Source organism: Pholcus phalangioides, unplaced genomic scaffold (assembly GCF_987345545.1).
Source record: "Pholcus phalangioides strain wild (caught in Gottingen) unplaced genomic scaffold, Ppha-v1.0 ptg000022l_1, whole genome shotgun sequence".
Lineage (NCBI taxonomy): Eukaryota > Metazoa > Arthropoda > Arachnida > Araneae > Pholcidae > Pholcus > Pholcus phalangioides.
The window spans coordinates 18,118,768-18,139,849 of record NW_028301615.1 but is presented as its reverse complement, the minus strand read 5'-3'; the positions used below and the strand labels follow the sequence as shown (position 1 = coordinate 18,139,849).

The window sequence follows — 21,082 nt, the reverse complement described above, 5'->3', positions numbered from 1 at the left end:
GACGGAGTAAGGTAATGAGCAGCTATTTCCAGGTAGATTCCGGTTTATGTGTGTATGGACTGCAGCGCCAGATCTACACGTCACAGTACGGTAATTTGCATACCCCACAAGAATAACTTTTTTCACTAACGATTTGCCTGGAACAATTACCATAATTTGTTTTTTTCAATGCTATAGAAGGGCCCTGCTCCAGGATGTGGGTAGTCATGAACAGTGTCTCCCCCCATGCTGGCAATTGACTTAACTACAAGTATCTCAAAAGCAGCTTTCGACAGTTGCCATGCATGACCTTGGTAGAATCCCCTATCGAAAGTGCAGAATTTTTTTTGTAACTAAGCATGTGTGGTTCTTTCAGTATATAAGCCATTACTTTTGGATACCTTCTGCACCACCGCCCTCTATATATTTTTCATTCGAATATACCAATTCCTTCAAAAATTAAAAACCATTTACGAATTTATGGGGAAAACTAAATTTTTTTTTTTTTTTTTTTTTTTTTTTATGCTATTTGAATGTTAAAAATCCTCATTCTAAATCCAATACGATCGAAAAAAATAGTTTTTATTACTTCCATACAAAAAAAAAAAAAATTACATTCATAAATGATAACATACATCACAACATTCATTTAGAAGGGGGGAAAAAATCGACATTAGTTTTCAACACATAAATGCATTATTTACAAATTTCTACACATAGGACAACTTCCTCAGCGCCGCACATTAAAATGCGCTTGTCTCCATCGACGACAAACAATGGATATTTCACTGAATTGAGCCTTCATTTCAATTGGATGAATGGGGGGAAAAAATACACTTTGGCAACACTTATGTACATATCGCATCAGGTAGGAACTTTCTTATACCAGTATGTACTTATATATTTCAGGCCACAACCCCTTACTTTGAGCAATAATCAATAAGAATTGTTTTCGAAAAGACGAACCCCCCAAAGCAAAGCAGAAATGGTCAAGTTTAGAACCGAAACCATTTTTTAGTGTGCATACATTAACACCTCCCCGAATATTCGCTCGTTAAAAAAAAAAATTTAATTCGGATTTCTTACGCATACGAATTTTGCCCTCCGAAGTATCGGGCATGTCAGTCGATCTTTTAGTGTTAAAATTTCGCTGGTAATATCCAAGTATTCACCACCTTAGTCTTGTCCGCATGAAGGAATGTGTGTATGAACGAAGGATGAGCTCGTTAAGTTAGCCAGACATGCAAATGCTCCGCAGTTTTTTTTTGTTTGAGTGAAGAAAGAGTTCGTTGAAAGTCATGCTCAGCTCTTTGGGCTTGGATTATGGTGATGAAGAGATGACTAGGTGCTGAAAAGAGAAGAAAAAAAATGCTAATTGAGAAGATCACAACTTGATAATTGCGAACAATATAACAAAAGATGGCTTTTTCTCAGCCCAAGATATCAAGGAAAGTTATTTTCCGGATATTATGCTGAGGTGAACTCTGAAAAGTCATCGGGGCCACTCAAGTATTACGTAAGCAGATTCAGTCATTTTTGACCCCCCCCCCCCCAGTAGCTTTGAATATTTCATAACTTCAAAAATGGGTGGTTGATGACGTAAGCAACCTTCAACCCCCTTGTCATCAAATCCGAAACCCCCTGCCTTCGATGCTGATGCAATACTTGAATGACTCCTCACGTCTCCGCCGGGATTAGTTTCCTTGATATCTTTGGCTGGGAAAAAAGCCATCCATCTCTAAACCGTCCCACCCGGGGGAGATTTCCTGAAGTTAAGAGAAGCTACTAATGTCTACTTCAGCGCCTCACGCCACAGTGCGTGAAATAAGGAAGGCAGGGCCATGTCTCCAGTGGTGTAAATGGCAGCATGCTTGCCCGGTATGCAAGAGGGCCTGGGTTCGAGTCCCGGCGGAGACGTGATGAGACTTTTCTTTCCCAGTTCAACTCAGCATAATATCCGTGAAATAACTTTCCTTAATATAACAGTTATGGGGACTCAGTCAAATCCGACCAGAGTCAAGGTCAACAATGAGGAATTAGTTGGTTTTCGACCGCGCTCGTGAGTGGCTGCGATTGTCGTCGAATGGTTTTATAGCGTTTATTACCGTATCATATTTTGAGTAGTCTCTTAGTAGTCGCCCTCGGTATTCGCGGTCTTTCTCAGATTTTTTTGAAAAATGCTGTTGAGGTAATAATCGGAACAAAATACAAGTTGCAAGTGTTTAAATAAACGTTTAAAAAATCCATTATTATACAAGATTGATCTTCAAATGTTTCTAAAAGTGAAAAACTTGCCAAGGAAGTTAAAAAGTTGACAAAGGATTGCTTCCGTTGCTGCGGTTTCCCCGTTATTACGGCATCAATGAGTCTGAAGTCGAGTATATCAAGAAATAAGAACGTAAAATGCGATCGGTCGTACATAGCCCTGAAGTCTCGTGTAGAAAGTGCCGTTTTTCCAACAGGTGGAATGAAAAGTTATGCACGCACACTATAGATGTAGTTATTTAATCTGCAAAATCTTGAGAAACGTTCCCTCCCCCCCCCCCCATTACGAGCAACATAGCAAAAGCTTCGTAAGTCGGTAATGATCTGCTTCCATGAAATTGACTCATTTGTGGTAAGTTTTCTACATGTAGAAAAACTGGTAATGGAAGCCTTGTTACCTTGTATAACAAATTTGGGATTCAGAAGATACAGGTACAAGGCCACAACAGGCAAAATGCCCTACGAGTTGGCAGAGGTGTGATTGACAGACATTATGTTCTTTCCCAAACGCATCGCTGTGTGGAAGTTGGTTGGGTCCCGTGATTCAAAGCAGATACTGTAAAAACGAGACTCCTTAGGCCGGGATTACACTATAAAAGAGTTTGATAAAATCTTTTATAAAATTCGAAAAGTTCAACCAATAACTTTTAGAAAAAATTTATAGTGTAATCCCGGCCTAAAAGAACATTTTAGGGTTTGGGGGTTATTCGCGGAGGATTTTTCGTATTAGCGGTCATCCCTGGAACGTAACCCCCGGAATGAATACGGAGGGACGACTGTACATACAAAAATGACTTGTCTTGACTGATTCAAGACCCGGAGCCGGAACAGCTCTGGAGCTGTAATAATGAAATTTGGTCTATTATATTTCATAGTATGGGGATTCGAAAGACGATTTCTAAAAATTCAACCCAAGGGAGGGGCGTATAAATGCTATATTGGGGAAATCATTGCAGAGTAATTATCAGATTACCAAATCCAAGAGAGCGAAGCCGCTGGGTAGCAGCAGTTAAATATATTTGTACAAGATTTCACCAAATACGAGTGCGATGATGAAAGGAGTGACCAGTACGTGATTTTCATCGCGAGTCTAATACAGATCCAGCTTATAACGTTTTCTATGAAACCGCCGTGAAGAAACGTTATAAGCGGGAAAGCGCTTTAAGTGATTGAGATTTTCAGTTTAGAGTAGAGACCCCGAAAATAAGTCGCACCAAGGTGGAAAACGTTATAACCGGGTAGACTATACATTTTTATATACGGTGCTACAGCTATTTTTTTATTAGTCATAAATCTCAATTAAAAAACCAACCAATTCCACATTGTCGACTGTCGTCGGCTTTGACCTAGTCCCCCGTAAAGTTCTTTGTATTTGAGAACTAATTATCAAATGCTCTTTTGCGAGATCTTGTTTCTTGAAGACCATTTTTTTTGATAAAGGATCCTCTCAATAATTATCAGACACTTGTAATTATCCTAAACAATAAAGTATTCCAAAAGGGGTCGACTTCAAGATCTTGTAAAAAAAAGTTCGGTGAATCGGCAATCTTTGCCTAAATGCTGTGTTACAGCCATGTTTGATACAGGATACCATCATGAATGCCGCCACAATGCATGGCCCACCAGACCATGGACCTCAAATGGTAAGGGGAAGAAAGAATTTGCAACACTTTTTTTCGCCAAGCTGTACACAGATGAGGGCAGTTGCAGTGATGGTAACTCGTGGGAAAAATTCGTCCACATGGGAAATTTCTTAGTTCACACAAAATTTTTGTTGAAAATAAATGAAAAACGGCTTTTCTAGTGTAAAACAATTTACTACATATTTCCACCAATAGATGGCAGCACAAATTTCAGGGAATGTGGGAAAAATTTATTCAAAAAGGGAAATTTTGCTTGACGAGGTTACTATCACTGGGCAGTTGGTACAAATGGATTAATTTTGAAAACTGAAGACTTGTTTTTTTTTGTGACAAATGTAATTTTAGACCACTTCCTGGGGCAAGGTAGGGTCTTGTAAACATCCCTCTCCCGGCGTCCGCACTAACAATGACCTTGAGGTTGTGTAGGTTTAATGTAAATTTCGTAAATGCTTCTTTTGCGTCGACTTGATGTTCTTGAGTTTTGTTCAAAATAAACTTACCGAGGAACACTCTTCTCATTCTTTGGCGAGGAATTATCTTCGGGTTTTGAAGGAACTGCTTTGTAATGGGCTTTCATCGTTGACTTGGCAGCTTTTTGTTGCTGTTGGTTGAAAAGAACCCAAAAATAACTGATGAATGAGATGCATTGTAATACAATCAATACCTATACAGGGTGTCCTGTAAGTGCTAATGCAACGTTTATCTCAACTGTCCGAAGAATAGTTTCAGTTCAGAAAATGCTCAAAAAGACATTCAAAAATTACCCTGTACAAGTTTTCAGAGTGACAGGGCGTCGCAAAAAAAAAAAAAAAAAACAACGAAATTTTCATATGGTGCTCATGTCCTCCAACTTCCAATTAGAAAGTTGTCCTGCATCTCCAGAGGCCAACAAAATTTTTTTTATGTTTACAAGTGTAATATTCACCAAGATATTTGAATTCAAAAACCGAAGTTACGAAAGAACAGCAAAAACTAACAGACAACGCGCTCCTTTCCCAACTTTTCTCCGTTTTTTGAATCCGAATATTTTAGCGAATACCGCACTAGGCCGGGATTACACTGTAAAAGTTTTGCAAAAGATCTTTTATAAAACTTGAAAAATTCAACCAACATGCAAATTGGTTGCAAGTTTCATAAAAAAAATCCTTTATTAAATTTTTAGTGTAATCCCGGCCTTAGACCGATATTACACTATAAAAGTTTGATAAAAGTCCTATTATAAAACTTGAAAAATGCAGCCAATAAGGTCGACGGTTACATTTTCCAGAATGTAATCAATAACCTTATTAGATTTTTCAAGTTTTATAATAGAACTTTTATCAAACTTTTATAGTGCAATACCGGCCTTAGAGACTGGATCTCCTTAAGCCCAAAAGAAATTCAATTAGAAAGTTATTGCCCTGTAAGTCAGAGCACAGAGGGGAACCGTATAAAAAAATTTTAAAAATAGTGTATACACAAAAGTCACTAAACTCGCACAGGGTAATTTTTCAACACCTTGAGCATTTTTAAAATTCAAACTATACCTCTACGACGGACGGTTGATAAGATAAAGTGGGGGGGGGGGGGCCACATTTTAGCACTTACAGGACACCTTGTATAATTTCAATCTAGTGCTAGAAAATTCAGTTCGGATTTCATTGAATTCCTCAAAATCCAGTTGATATCATGTTTGTCAAATTTCTTTCCAAAACTGCTCACCCTTATCAAAATATAGACAGTGACGACACCTGCCGTGGCGATCCACAGCAGACCTAGGACGATGCATGCCGTGAGGACAGATTTCGCAATTGTCATCGGAGTCTTGACCTTCGCAGTGAACATACTGGCTATCGTATCTGTAACCTCAGCACTCTGCAAAAATAATCATTCTAGTTAATTATAGGAGAAATAGTGTATAACCTTAGAACACTGCTAATCCAAACAAACCTGGTTCCAATTAGTTCGGATTAACAGTGTTTATCTTCTATAAACATGACCATTTAATAGTCATTACCTTGCGTGTAGAATTAAAGAGGTTGCATAATTGTGTTGATCAAAGTTCAAAATGGTCATAATTCTCGAACGTACTGACCAAGAAAAAATGTGCATTAAGCCGGATCAACCTGCTTAAATACCAGTTTTGAGGTGTGGCTAATAGTGCACCGGCTATTGTAATTGTCAACTTCAAATAGCCACCCCCATAAAACCCTTTTGATCAGCTCAGAATCTTGTACTGTGGCAGGTGCAGACCCTATTTAGGTGGGAGAGAAGGTACAAAATAGGCTTCCTACACCCTTGCCGTAAAATTCTTATGTAGTACTTCAGTGGTCAGGGAGGTGCAATTAATCATTACACTTCACTCGTGGTTAGGAAATTTGACGGCAGATGGCAGCACTACACATTCGGTTGCCGCACTTTCGGGCATGCACCAATTTGTTGGAAATTCCATGGAGGAATGTGAAGTGGGGGGGGGGGTGCATGTACCTATTACTACTAGGTTACCTAGTAGTGGTGAGGGAGGTTAGTCCAACTACACGAGTCTGGTTCATTTCTATCAGGAAAAAGGGAATCTTTCTCTAGTCTGTAAAAGTACGATTTCGTAACTAGTTTCGCCCCCCCCCACAAACCTCGCCACCTCAGGTAACAGCCCTATCATAGTAAAATCATAATCCGGCCCTGCCAGCGCTTCTCCTGTGGGGTTCGACAAATTCTGCCACTGTCCTCCCATTTTAGACTAATTCCTCAAATTCGCCACCCTTCCCGCTTACTTTCAGCTCTCAATATTTTCATTTCGCCGTGTCTGCGTGTATATTCTCTAGATATTAGATATTTTTCCAAACCTTTGGTTTGATTTAAGGGGCGATGGAACAATCCACAGGATCCCATACTAGACCCCCCCCCCCATTGCTTCTACCGCCTCCTTGGAACATTCCATTGCCCACTTTTGGGAAATTGCTCCAGATCATTTTTGGTTGATTAATGTGTACGCTTGCACATTGCTTTGGTCACTCGTATGCTTGCACTCTCTTAGGTCAATTTTTCGGGTACTCACTGACCTCACCCTCCAGGCAGAAGTGGATTTATGATTTTGCCACGCTTCTCATTCTACTCCGGTTATCTTGACCACTGATTTTCAAATTCACCGTCCCAAAGCCATATATAGATTCCTGCAAATACCCCTCTACCTGTAGTACTCTTTCCCAACGCGAGTCCGTCACAATGACCACCACAACGGCTAAGGGGTTCGAATTCAGTGGTGGTCTGCTGAAGTTGGTGTTCCCAACTTCGAGGAGAAAATGTGAGCCGATCTCCCCGTTGTAAAAGTCACCATAGACCAACAGGCCTACAACAGAACAATTATTCTATCATTAGTTCATTCATATTAGAATAATTGATGGCAGAACATTACACATAAGCAAACCACGTTAGGTCCATAACACGTACATTCCGGTACGTACCAAGTCATTAGAAATTCCGTAGAAGAATGTACGAGGTGCTTTTACGAATCTGTACTCAGGGGATACCCATTTCTTTACAACACCGATATTATGAGCGTTTCTCATCTCCTGTTTGGATCAAGCGGGTGCTCAGGTTAACCGGGGAGCTTGGTGAGATATAACAGTCATGTCGCCCAATTTCAAAAATGTTTACGAAATATCAAAATTTTAAATATAGGATAAAAAAAAAAAAAAAAAATTACCTCCGAAATCCACAGTAAAGGTACGACAGCTCTTGGAGCGTTGCTCATGAATCTGAGGGGGAAATAGAAAAATACATTTTTTAGCACCTCATTTCGCAAAATCGCAATGTAGATCTGTTAAATGAAATGCCAATTTTATCTCGTGTCAGAAATCACGGTCCCCCTCAGCAATTTACCAAGTAAATTTATGGAGCGGAAAAAAATTCATCAGAATATACGAGTCCACAAAAAATATTTGTCTGTGACAGGGTCGTTTGCAAAAGCATCCAGAAATCAAAATAAGCGACCAACTTTGCAACCCATGGCTCTACTTCGGACAAAAAAAAATGCTTAATAAACAATACTTATTAACAAATGTTTAATTTGATATACGACCCATCTCAAGCTCTTAGCTTTGCCCTGGATGCCATCCATTGTCCATGGGCGGAGATACGGGGGCGTGGGGGGCATTGCCCCTCCAGCATCAAAGATGGAGTCGACTGATCTAATGTATATGTGTATATATGAATTGACATCTTGCCCCCCCAGCAATAATGACCGTGCCCCCCCAGACTGCCAAGTCGATCTCCGCCTATGCCATTGTCTTAAGAGCAGCATGGGAGCATGGGTCCTGGGCAAAGGTGTTCAGTGGGGACCTCTACATACGTGGAGATAGACATGAAAGGCTGGGGCATGACAATGCCAATTCAAACATGCATGCATGCATATTAGATCAGTTGGCTCCATCATTGACGCTGGGTGGCACCCCCACGGTATGGCGCTCCACCCGCTATATATATGGGGTCAGACTCAACGATATGTACTCAATTTGACCAGAATGACATGAAGTGTAACGATATTTTAGACACCGAATGCGACTTACTTCAATCCACGGTACTTTTCCAACATGTAATTAATCTGCAACTTTCGCGAAGCTCTGAGAGTAACTCCAGTCATCTACGAAGAGAAATAATTACGTGCATTAGATTACGATAACAATTGCATCATGATTTCATGGTTATGTATAGGCGATATTTGGGGAAACCCCGTAAACAATTTTCAAAGTACATGGAATTAATGGGTCTCTTTCCCCCCCCCCCCCAGAGTTTCTGGTAAGCGAATAAGTAATGAAAGAAAAACTTTAAAAAACGAGCCCAAATAGAATTTTATTGAAAAGAATGAATTTGTGATGTATTCAGGCCCTAATTATTGCTAAAACTACTAAGGGTTGTCGGGGCCGTCTTAACGCATGGGCCCATCCGGGCATGGCCTCAGAAAAGTCACTTTGCCCGATGCCCCTCTCCCTCCATGCTCTTAAGACAGCCCTGACGGTGGTATATTCACCAACTGTGTTTTAACTGTAGTCGAAATTTGTGGTTAGGAGACGAATTGGTTAAAAACCTGAATTTAACCAATCCGTGTCGATCTTCTATCCGAAAGTTTTGGACTATAAACCCTGTCGGCAGGGCCATCTTAAAAGCATCATGGGAGGGGAGCGTCGGGCAAAGTGGATTTTCTGAGGCCCCAACCCGGTTAGAAATGCTTGCCTGCCAATTAGCATTACTATCGAAAATTTCAACTAGATCTCATCATTGGGCCTCTAGAATGCAGGGAAGGTGTAATGCGATAGGCCTTCTCATTGTGCAACGTGGGTAATGCAAATTCTACCATTAGTCACTATACCGCTTTGTAATTGTTCGGTGCAGCATAACCTTGACGGTCCTTGCACCAATAGCAAACAAACTCCAATATACAAACCGGAGATGCATATGTACCCTCGAATAGTTGATTGCACTTATTGCTACAAAACAGTCAGATTATATTTGCTTTTGGCGAAATTCTGTTGAGCACTCTAAAAACACCTTCCGCCCTTTGTTATCGTGATTCGACCATATGCTTGTTTAGGTGTCTCATATAGCCTCTTAAAGTTTGCCCTATGAATTTGGAATCACCCTGTATGTACAGCATTTTATTTCGCGGCGAGAATTGAAGGGTTACCGCATATGGCAGTGAATAAAAATGCATTCTATGGAAAGCCTTGATCATGATTGTGACCATATTTCAAGAATAATCGGGAAAAGTTGAGACATCAGTTGTCGGAAAAAAAAGTAAGCAATCTTGGAGATAATCGGCGATTTCGCCAAGTTACGCCAACGTTCGGGGAAGTTCTATTGGAAATAGCATTGAATTGAAATGCATTTCAGGAAGAAACTTACATGAATACGCGAGATGCAGTAGCATATGCAAAATTTTCTTGGGGAATTGGAAGCGCGTTATTTCACTTACTATAGTCTTAAGGCGCCTATATAGGCGAGCAGACTCGTCCTCCGTCTTGGGAGGGGCAAAAAGTTTGTTTTGGGGCCATTCAAGTATTAAGTCAGCAAATTTTTAGCCATTTTTGAGACCCCGGCAGCAAAATTTCATCAGCTCTAACACAATGGTGGGGATCAGATGCACTCTGGTGGGGAGAGGCACTGCCCCCGACGATCAAAAAAAATTTGCATCAAAAAATTTTAAAATAAAGGTATTTTCTTTCGAAATTTTGATATTATAATCAATCTGTTAATTTCAATGCTGTTTGAAGGTTAAGAACACAAAGTTTCTCCTTAAAAAATTCATTGCGACCCACCCACTAAGCCATATATGCTAAACTCATGGCCCGCCGACCAAATGTGGACTGCCCCCTCAAACCTAAATTTGTAAAAATGGACCAAGTGGCACATTTACAGATCGCTTAAGTGACCTGTGGCACAATTCCAGAGCATTTAAGCAATCCGTGGCACATTTAGAGATCTCTCGAGTGGCAGTTTTAGATCACTTAAGCGGTCCTCCCCCCCCCCCCCCAGTGCGGTTCTACATCAGTTACCCGCAGCAAATTCCCAGATTACTGAAATGATCTGCAGCATAATTACGGATCACTTTAGCGATACATGGCACAGTTCCAGAGCACCTAAGAGGCCCGGACACATTTCCAGATCGTTTAGAGTGGCTCTGTAGGGGGACTCAATTGGAAGAATGTTCACAAACTAGCGAAAGGTTTGACATCTTGGTGCGCCAAATACGACATTAAGAGTATTTCTTATTTTTACAAAGGGTGGTTGATGACATAAGAGATGCTAACTCCGGCAAACATAGTTCGCCATACTGGGTTCCCTGAAGGGAGCTTGATTTTCCCCACACAAAAAAACCCAACTTTACATCTTACCCAAGGGGGGGGGGACCGATAATTAACTCTAGCTGCAATTTAGTGTCCCTGGAGGTTTATAATTACTTAAGTATTATATTTTACATTGAAATTATCACAGCCAGTGTGATTATCACAATTAACAGTGTAAATTATCACAACTAGGTGGTTGATGACGTAAGCATCATCCAACCAGTTATCAAAAGTCAGAAAATCGGGGCCACCCTCATCCCCCCCCCCCCCCCCATCGATGCAAACGTAATACTGGAATTATACCTAAAGTAACGTGCAATCCTTAAAAAGTAGAATGAGGAACAGATTGGCTACAGCAACAATGTTGACGTCACACTTTGCTCAAAAGATGGCGGATAAGCCAGTCTAGAGTTTCGTAAGCCCGTCTTGATGAAAAGAACCATATCAGCGACTTTATTGTTCGATAATTGTATTCAGAAAGGCATACAAACGCTGCTCTGTGCGAATTGTGTTAAATATATTATTCGGAGAACTTACTGGTTCGATGTCCACATAAGTGTCATGATCCTTTTCCGTCGGGCTCAAACCTTCCACCGTTTCCATAATACCTTTGTGTACGTTGAAGAAATGCGGCTGCGTTATTGCCAGAGGCAAACCTGTATAATGAATGAACAAAGAGTTTAATCCCATCCTAGTTGCTGTACCATCAGCGGTTACAGGAGGGGCATTCACTAAAAAACAATTGTATTAGTATAAGCAGGAGGGGTGCAGGCAGATATCGCTCTTCCCCGTCTATCATATATCTTGGTGATCTGCCCTACGTTCGAAGAGCCTGTATCCATTCATGCGCTATAACATAAGGCTGTCTCAACGAGTCGAAGGCAGGAAAAATTTTCGGGTCCACTTCCTTGAGCACCAAATTTTATACTCTTTCAAACTAAGCACAGCTCAGGTCTATCGCCATGGGCAATTTGCTACCTATCGAGTAGTGCCGGAAGTGTGTATGAGCCTAACCGTGCGTATCTAGTGTTGTCAGATTTTTCAGTGCTGCCATCTTTTTTTCAGAAGTGAAGTGAGAGAAGTGTAATGATTGAATATTTGTACCGTTGTAGGCCTGTTGCTCTATGCGGCGAGATTTCAACTTTTTTGGTTGATCGGCTTGCATTTGCGCCTCGAAGTTGAATCTTATAGATTGGAACAGGAATTCGCCCGTAAAGGAGTATTTACACCGGCGTTCCCTTTAAGCGGTTTGCTGGAATTTCCCCCATTAACGTGTACGGAAGTGACTAAATATTTCATTGCGGCGAGCCACGGATGTTCAACTTGCACCGAATCGCGGTCGATACATCAAAGACTAGTTCTTAGTTTTTGCATAGCGAGGGGGCAGCGCTGAGATCGCAACCGGGTTGTGCGCTGGTGAGGAGGGGGGTAAGCGAAATTAGTCCGGACTATTTATTTCCGCGTGGTAAACGTAAGCACAGACCTTTACCACGTGTGCGCCTCTTTAAACAGAAAATTAAAACTCGTTTAATGAAATTTCATTATCCACGGTAGTCTCGAGTAATTTGGGGCCCCACCGTTGGCACGAACATTAATACATCACTCGATAGGCATTTAAATCGATACACAGGATAATGGTATGATCCGTTTATGACCATTAGGGGCCCGAGTGGCGTGGTGGCAAGATGCTCGTGTACTACCTGGAAGGTTGCTGTTACGGTACCAGGTTCAAATTCTAGTGCCCGAGCGCCATGGTGGTAAGATGCTCGTCTACCATCGTGAAGGTTGTTGTCAGGGTCCCGGTTCGAACCCAAGGGAGGATATTGATAAGATATTTTCCCCTAACGAACTCGAGGCGACCACCGATAGACAGCGCCTTCACTTCCAACCCATCTCACTAATGGCAGTAAATTGCAATATAGCGATATGGCCAGAGTTGGTGTTTGGTGAAGTAGTAGGTTCAAATTCGAGGGAGCAGGGCCGTAAGATAGATTTCTGCCGCCCGGGGCAAATGTGTTTTGTGCCCCACAACTTAAAAATGCACTAATTTCGTGTAATTGTGTTTGTTCCCACCTAAAACTGCCGCCCCTAAATTTTGCCACCAGGACAGTTGCCGCCCCCTCTAGTTACGGCCCTACGAGGGATAGATAGATATTTTCTCTAACGAGCTTGAGGCGACCACCGATAGTGCCTTAATTTCCAACCCATCTCACTAATGGTAGTAAATTGAAATATAGCGGTATTGCCAGCGTTGGTGTAGTAAGTACTTTACGGCCATTAGACTAGCATTGCTGTGTAACCATAAAAGCCTGCCGTCAGGTCTAGGGAAGTTTCCCTTATCTGATGCGAGGCGACCACCAACAGATGGCGCTTCAATATGCTCTCGCCGGAAATCCCTCTTAGACAAGGACAAAACATGACTCCCAACCCGATCGGTAGTGGATTGCTGCATAGCTATGATCAAAGTGAGCGTGTGGTGGAGTAAATGATAGTTTGTGATTGATTACTACAAAATATAGCGGAATCAAAATTACCTTTCCTACAACTGGAAATATCCAAAAGACCATATAAATCGCAATAGGCTTCTCTTCTGCAGAAGCACTTGTTACTTGGTTCGTTGGTCGGAGAATCGAACATTCGGAACGGAATAGAGAACCTGTAGGCTTTGATGCCCTTAACGACCACCTCTTCCTTGAACTCCAGGAAAATCGACCTGCAGATAAAAACGAAGGTATATTTTTCAAAAAAAAAAACTACCCCCACATGCAATAACTTAAACCCACACGCATAGAACTTATTGACACAGCTTATTAGAATCGCGGATACTATAATTCAGGTACTATTATCACTTTCAAAATTACTTAAAGTATTACGTCAGCACTGATGGGGAGAGGGGTTCGGATTTGCTGACAAAGGGGTTCAATGATGCTTACTTACGTCATTAACCAGCCTTTATAAAAAATGTAATATTCTTAATGGCATCTTACTCGGTGCGTCAAAAACGAGATAAACCTTTCGCTAATTAGTGGACACTTGAATTAACATTCAATTAAAAAGTCCCCTACAGAACTGCTTCAGTGATCTGTTTCGCGGATCCAAGTGATGTGGAAATGCGTCCGGGCCGCTCAATCGAACTGTGCCACGCATCACTCAGGTAGTAATCTGGGAATGTGATGTGGGTAACTTGAGTGATGTAGAACAGCACTGGAGCCACTTTAAGTGATTTAAAAAACTGCCACGTCATTCAAGGTATCACTAGAAGTGCCACGGATCACTTGAGATCGAATCCCCCAGTCCCGATACAGGGCATCGACTGTGCATCAATTATTTTTTGTGCGAGTGCGGAAACGTTTACTTACCGACAGAGTTCAGTGACGAAGACGTAAAGCACATCGTTTTTGGTGACCGGCGGTGGAAACTGAGAACCATCTGAAAAAATATAATTATCACTGGGGGGAGGATTCAATCAATGTTCAAATCCAATTTACATGTGTCCAATATGGACGAGTTCAATGCAGGGAATACGAGACCAGACTCACCTGTTCCATTCAACATGTCACAGTATTCGTCCCTCCACCACGATAATCGACTGGAACAAAACAAATTCTATTTAACCAAAAGTTTGCTCCAAAAATGAATCAAGATATTGAAAGACATCATAAAGATCGAACATTCATCCTAAATATTAATAATTTATATTAAAGTTTATTTTTCCCCAATATGGAGGATGAAAGACCTACGGGAGGGGATATATACGACCTTGTAATATTTGTTGCGATGAATACGGTTATTAGTATAACATTGGCGTACGCAAAGGAGGGTTTTGGGGTCCTAACACACACCCCCCCCCCCGCAAGCCGAGATTATAGTGTTATTTTGCAGAAAACGTAAACCCCCTTGAGAAGAAAACTGAAAACCCCGAGAAAATTCTGCGTACGCCTGATGTATGATAACCGGTTTATTCATAATCAGAAAGCATTTTGGTAATACAATAACCAAGTGTTGCGTGGTTGGTAAACATAAATCGTATTGTATGGTCATCCAAGGAGGTCGTTTACACTATGCAATAATTCGTACCTGGATTGCATCGTTATATCAGGGCATGATAGTAAAATTGGTTATATTGGGGGTGCGACTAATATTTACACATAAAAACAAAAATAAATTCTTAATCTATGAAAAAAGGCAGCCTTTCACGCCCGGAGTTGATAAATTTCATACCTTTTCGGACTGTTGTGCCGTGTTCCAGGCTTCTTTGAAGCCAACGTTTCGCCCACTACTGCGGTGGACATGTATGCGGTTTTTGATGAGCGAGGAGACGAAACGACCTCCTTGGAGACGACCGTTGTCCACTGACGCTTTTGCTGGAGACGCGGAAGGATCAAATTGCAATCAAGAATGCAAAAAGGATTTTCTAACCATCCTGACCTTGGCAAAAGCATCAGTGGGTAACGGTCATCCAAGGAGATAGTTTCGTCTCCTCGCCCATCAAACACAGCACTGAAGATGTCCATCGCAGTAGTGGACGCAACGTCTGATTCATAGAAGCCTGGAACACGACACAACAGCCCGAAAGGTATGAAATTTATAACTCTTATGTTTATCAAATTCACTAGTTACACAACTTAACCGCACACAAACTCACGTCATATATCGCCATACGTCAATTTCCAACCAGTGGAATTGGGTGAGAAATGGAGGCGCCATCTACCGGTGGTCACCCCAGGCTTCTCAGTTTTCGATGTTGTTCTCCCGGATTCGAACCCGTGGATCTTGACGATAACCATGGTGGAAGACGAGAATATTACCGCTGCATCACTCGGGCGACTTAACCAATTTACTATGTGCCCAATCCTTCATGGCCATTTTCATATCGACACTTCGAATTTTCTAACTCCAGCTTCATACTTTTCATAAAGAATCAGCCATTCACAAAAATTAAAACGTAAAAAAGGGAAAAAATTTATACTAGATTAAGTTGGCGGTGGAATGTTCCAGGAGGCGGTAGAAGCTACTGGGTTAGATTACGTTGGGGGCGATGGGACAAGGCTGGGAACTATCCTCTGTTAAATTATGGCGAAGCTTTAAAGCAAAGAACACTTTAAATTTATTTAGGGCTAAGTTTCGAAAACTTGGAAGACACCAGCACGTGCATCTTTGACGTCATTCATACCAATTTTCACAATAGATGGCGCTACTATTCCGACCTAAAAACAGGTCGCAACGATAATTTTTCCCAACTCCAAAAAAAACAGAACCGCTAAAAAATGCAGAAACGGGAAAAAGTTCTTGAAATTTCGACGGCTATTGGTGAATGCGAGTGGAGAAATACACACTCGTATCAATGAAAAAACGTTTCAAAGTGAAGAAAAAATTTAAGAAAAGATTCCGGAAACCTGAGGGAAAGGAGGACAAAAGGGCGAATTTTCCAGAACGTAAAGAATGCTTGAAAGGACATCAAAAATGACGTCCTAAAAGAGGACGGCTGGTAACCCTATTTCACTGGTGTTTGGACGCAGTATTACGCTCGTGCAGGGCCGCAACTAGGGGGGAGCAGGCGGGACCCGAGGGGGTGCAAATTTCATTCTGAAACCTCTCAACATCACATACGGGCGTCAAAATGCGCGTTTGCCCCGGGTGTCCAAGCATCAAGTTGCGGCCCTGCGCCCGTGATCGTAAAGAGGTCAATGGTAAGGGGAAAGAAGTTAAAGGACAAGCGAGAAATCGACTGATCTCGGAAAACCTGCGGATGCAACTTGCGTCAGGCAAGTAAATGAAAATTTTAGTGACGGACGCAGAGGATGACCAACAGTTTAGAATGAAGCGAGCGGATTTATTTTGAATAGATTCTAATTTGTCTATGTTAGTATGGGGGGTCCTAGATTTCGCAGGCATATGAGAAGCCGCTGCGGTGGTTGAGTGGTCATAATGACGGACTCTCGTCGCGAGGATCCGGGTTCGAACCCCCCCCCGCAGTGGTGGTCGGCTGAAGTTGGTTTCCTGTGGTCCCCAACTTCGAGTCGAAAATGCGGGCCAATCTCCCCATTAAAAAGTCTCGCCACAGAGAGCAACAGGCCTACAACGATTAATTATTCAATCATTACACTTCACTCATAGTTCGAAAAACTGGTGGAAGATGGCAGCACTACACATAACAAGCATTACACAGAAACAAACTTCACATCAGGTTTCACTACACGTACTCGCACATTCCCGCATGTACCAATTCGTTAGAGGTTCCGCAAAGGAATATGGACGAGGTGCATATCTGGGAGGGTTATTGATAGTGTAAGGAAAATAGAGAAAAGAAGTTTTTTCGCGAGTAATTTTCATAAAGACTATTTTTGAAGAGTTAAAACTTGTCTTACCTTTGGTTATTGAACTTCATGATCTGCGTGTAGTGGTTGATGTCTTCGGCTCCCGTGTTCACGGTGAAAATGCCGTCGCCGCTGTTGTTTTTCTGTAAACGACGAATCGAGAATGAGATCACGAGAGCTTCCAATGAGGGCTATCTGAATAATATTATGTCCCAGATGTGGGTACTCACCCCGTATAAGAATCCGAAGGTGTTGTTCGGTAGGATTTCGGGAACCGTAACGACAGGTTTCACGAGACTTATGAGGTCCTCGATGAGCTGGACCTTGTAGCCCTCGAAGAGCAGAATCCGCGCCGGCTTGTGCAATAGCAGGCCTTCCTCATACTGGAACAGAAGATCGTCCAGTGCCGAGGCTGCGATATTCCGAACGAAATAATTCAGCCTCTGTATGAACATCGACATTCCCTGCATAGGAGGAAAAAAATTCTCACTTTGACATCCTATGTAACAGGTTCATAACCTGCTGCCCGCTTAGGGGTTCTGGTAAAAATAAGTATTAGTAAAAGGCCGACCATATTCCCTTTATAAAAATACCGGAAATCTGGATCCATATGGGCTATAGTAATTGCCGGAAAAACGATTGCCAAAGGCAAGTAGTTTCCAATAAGGGGGCCATTCAAGTATTTATATCAAATTTTCAGCCATTTGACCACTCCCCTGCTGCAAAATTTCGTCAGCTCTGCCCCCACCTCATTCGGATCAGACGTAGGTGGAGGGGGAACAAAGGGGGCTTGTGGGCCCCACGAAAATTTGATGCAAATAATATGTTTAAAATTGCAATTTCGGAGGAAAATACCTTTATGTTATAATCAATTTCTGTTAATTTCAATGCCGAATTCAATTGTAAGGCTAACAACTTAAAATTGTTAATTCATTTCGACCCACCTAAGCTATGCCATAATTCTAATGTACTGAGCCCGTATCCCGCGGACAAATCACCCCCCCCCCCCTAGAGATAGGCCTCTGCAGTGTTTGCCATAACGGAACATTTAGAGATCATTAAAGTGGCTCTGTAGAGCGCTTATCAATATCAGGTAGACTTAGTTCAGACACCCACAAACTAGCGAAACATTTTTCTCGTTTTCTGGGGGCACTCTGTTAAAGATGCCGTCAAGAATATTTCATATTTCTATAAAGGGGTAGTTGATGACGTAAGCATCACCCAAACCCTCCCTCCCCTTTGCCATCTAAAGTCAGCAAACCTCTTCCCCCCCCCCATCGATACTGACGTAATGCTTGAATGACCCATGTTAGGGGCCATTCAAGTATTACGTAAGCAGATTTTCAGCCATTTCTGACCTCCCCTCGCCCGTCAGCAGCTTAGAATATTTCTCAACTTCAAAAAGGGGTGGTTGATGACGTAAGCAACCTTCAAACCCCCCTCCCCTTGTCATCAAAAGTCAGCAAATTCGAAACCCCCCTCCCCAAGATGCTAAGGGGTCATTAAAGTATTACGTCAGCAAAAAAGTTGATAATTAATGCAAAAAAAATTGTCAAAGGTTTTTAAAATGTTAAAAATCCCCCAATCGTGAGAAAAAGGCCTACTGCAATTCACAACCTATATAAAAATTACGGTAATCGAGAAAAACGGGAGGCAGAAAAGTCAAGGCCAAAGTTACGGGAATGTCCCGTAAAATACGGTACATATGGTCACTAAATATATTCGTTTCTGGTCCATTAGCGGCAGAAGGGGTCATTCAAGTTATACGTCAGCATCGAGGGGGGTTTCGAATTTCCTGACTTTTGATAACAAGGGGGAAGGGGGTTTGAAGGTTGCTTACGTCATCAACCACCCCTTTTTGAAGTTAAATATTCTAAGCTGCTGACGAAAGTTTGCTGGGGGGGGGGGTCAGTGTTTTGCTGACAAGGGAGGTAAAAAATGGCTGAAAATCTGCTTCTATGGCCCCATATTGCCCGCGGACTGAAAAGGTTGTGCAACCCTGCTGTACAACATTCAATGGGAAAACCGAAACTTCAGTCGCAATTTCGAGACGCCATCTAGCGGGCATCATCCACACGAAAGACAAATTTTTGAAAGTGCAACTAATTTTGAAATTGATCGCGAACGTAAGAGAATCGTAGAATTATTGACACTACAAATTTAATGGGAGATGAGGGATAAGAAAGCCCATCATGGTCTAGTTAAGGCCACAGTCTGGTTACCAAGGTTCCACAAACTCCCTGGAGAGGTGCCTGTGAGGGACATAAAAATAATTTAGTGTTCTTATATCAAGGCCCGAAGGGTCCGTGGAACACAAAGCTCAAGAACCTCTGGCACAGGCGGATGAAAAGCAGGTGGTGATCGTCCCCTAAATACACCTTCAGCGATGCGACTTCTGTATTCGGAAAAAAAAAATCGACGTAAAAAAAAAGCTGACGTAAATATGGCAGGCAATGCAGTCTATACTCATGGGCTTACCCAACAATGACGTAGCTCAGGCCCTGGGCCGTCAGTGGCGCTCGAGCGCACCCAGGGTTTCAGAAATGGGAAAAAATCTACATCTGACTCAAGCCGAGCCCCACAAAAAATATTCGGACACCCATACGAAGGCTCCCTGGCTCCTGTTTGCTCAACCAAGAGGGTCCCCGGTCAGGTCTTAGATTTAGCTTAGACCTGACTCGGACTTTAGCTTGGACCTAACTGACCTGGCTCGTAGCACACTTGCAGATATCTTAAGTGGCCCGCACCACATTTATTAGTTCGCTCAAGTGGCACGCTGCATTTTTATAAATGATTTAAATGGATCCATTTCCAGATGACTCAAGTGGCCCGCAGCACATTTTCAGATAACTGAAGTGGCCCGCGACATACTGTCAAACCAATGAAGTGGGCCGCACTCATCTAAAGAGGTTGAGCATCCTTGGTTTAAATTAAGGTTTAGGACTCGTAACGTATTTAATGAGGTAAAGATAGAACTCGTGCTAGTTTGATACTAATTTGGAACAGGTCAACATTGTACCTTCTATTATTGCGGAAATGTCCTTTAGGGCAATGGTTCTCAACCTTTGGAAACCCGCGGCCCGGGTTCATTCATTTTTGTATGTGGAAGGTCCCGTCAAACACTGTTAACGGAACATGAATTGGGGGGGGGGGGGAAGAAGGAAACTGCAGATCAGTCGCAGCCCGGTATGAATGATGTCGCGGCCCAGCGGTTGAGAAACACTGCTTTAGGGCGTCTTGAGGGCCCACGTCACTATCACCATGTCAATACGAGACGTGGGGAAGCTAACACGTCAAAAGGTAATGCCTACGTGACTAACCACACGACTTGCCCTTGATGACCGCACTGCCCTTTTCAAGGAGGGCTTAAAATCACTACCCCCCCATATTCATACTGGAAAATATAGGTAGTGTGCTGAAATGCCGTATATACAACTTCTTCCCCCCGTCAATGGTGCCCTTCAGATAACAGACAGGTACTGCGTTGCTCCTCCCTTCGGATAACAATGGGGCACCTGCAGACAATTTACACTCCGAAAAAAAACCTCATTTGTTCCCAATATTTCCCAATGCGATATCGTCCCCCGAGGGACGATGAAATATGGGACCCTATGGGTCGGATCAAAGAGTGGGGGAGGGACTTGAAGCATTTTCTACAGCATCACGCCCTTGAAATTCCACGACTACCTGGAGCCCCCAAATACCCCTTAAACACAGCTTTAACCTTTGTAGATCATTTTTCTGGTGGCCCCAGGGCTTCCTCCCGCTATTTATGAACTTCCCTGAAAAAAATCAATTTAATCAGTAGTGATATTGAAGAAAAACTTCCTTTCACAGATCACTGATCTTACGGCTCACGCATTTACTTTCTCTAGCGAATCACGCGATACCAGATCTCATCATGAAGGACAGACCTATTGATATCAGGCCCAAGGGAATGCCTGGATTGGCCCATGTTTTGAGACGGCCCCGGTTCTATGCAGGATCATTTTAGCAGCATGGGGGGGGGGGGGACCTGGCTAGAGAACCGCATAAAGGGTCGTCACGAGTCCCCGCCAAA

The 21,082-nt window shown here is 42.4% G+C and overlaps 1 protein-coding gene across 2 annotated transcripts in view; it reads right to left on the bottom strand.

Annotated features, from left to right (window-relative positions):
- Positions 1–540: 540 nt before the first annotated feature.
- LOC149069925 (platelet glycoprotein 4-like) overlaps positions 541–21,082 on the bottom strand; it is a 72,140-nt gene continuing 51,598 nt past the window's right edge. For both annotated transcript variants that reach the window (XM_089250184.1, XM_089250185.1), the window contains exons 4-14: positions 17,253–17,486; positions 17,074–17,165; positions 14,245–14,294; positions 14,065–14,134; positions 13,240–13,418; positions 11,243–11,361; positions 8,432–8,505; positions 7,570–7,621; positions 5,589–5,741; positions 4,388–4,488; positions 541–1,327 (exon numbers count right to left, since the gene is read on the bottom strand). In XM_089250184.1, coding sequence (XP_089106310.1) covers positions 1,321–1,327; positions 4,388–4,488; positions 5,589–5,741; positions 7,570–7,621; positions 8,432–8,505; positions 11,243–11,361; positions 13,240–13,418; positions 14,065–14,134; positions 14,245–14,294; positions 17,074–17,165; positions 17,253–17,486 — 1,131 coding nt within the window. In that variant the 3' untranslated portion in view covers positions 541–1,320. The remainder of the gene's footprint in view (positions 1,328–4,387; positions 4,489–5,588; positions 5,742–7,569; positions 7,622–8,431; positions 8,506–11,242; positions 11,362–13,239; positions 13,419–14,064; positions 14,135–14,244; positions 14,295–17,073; positions 17,166–17,252; positions 17,487–21,082) is intronic.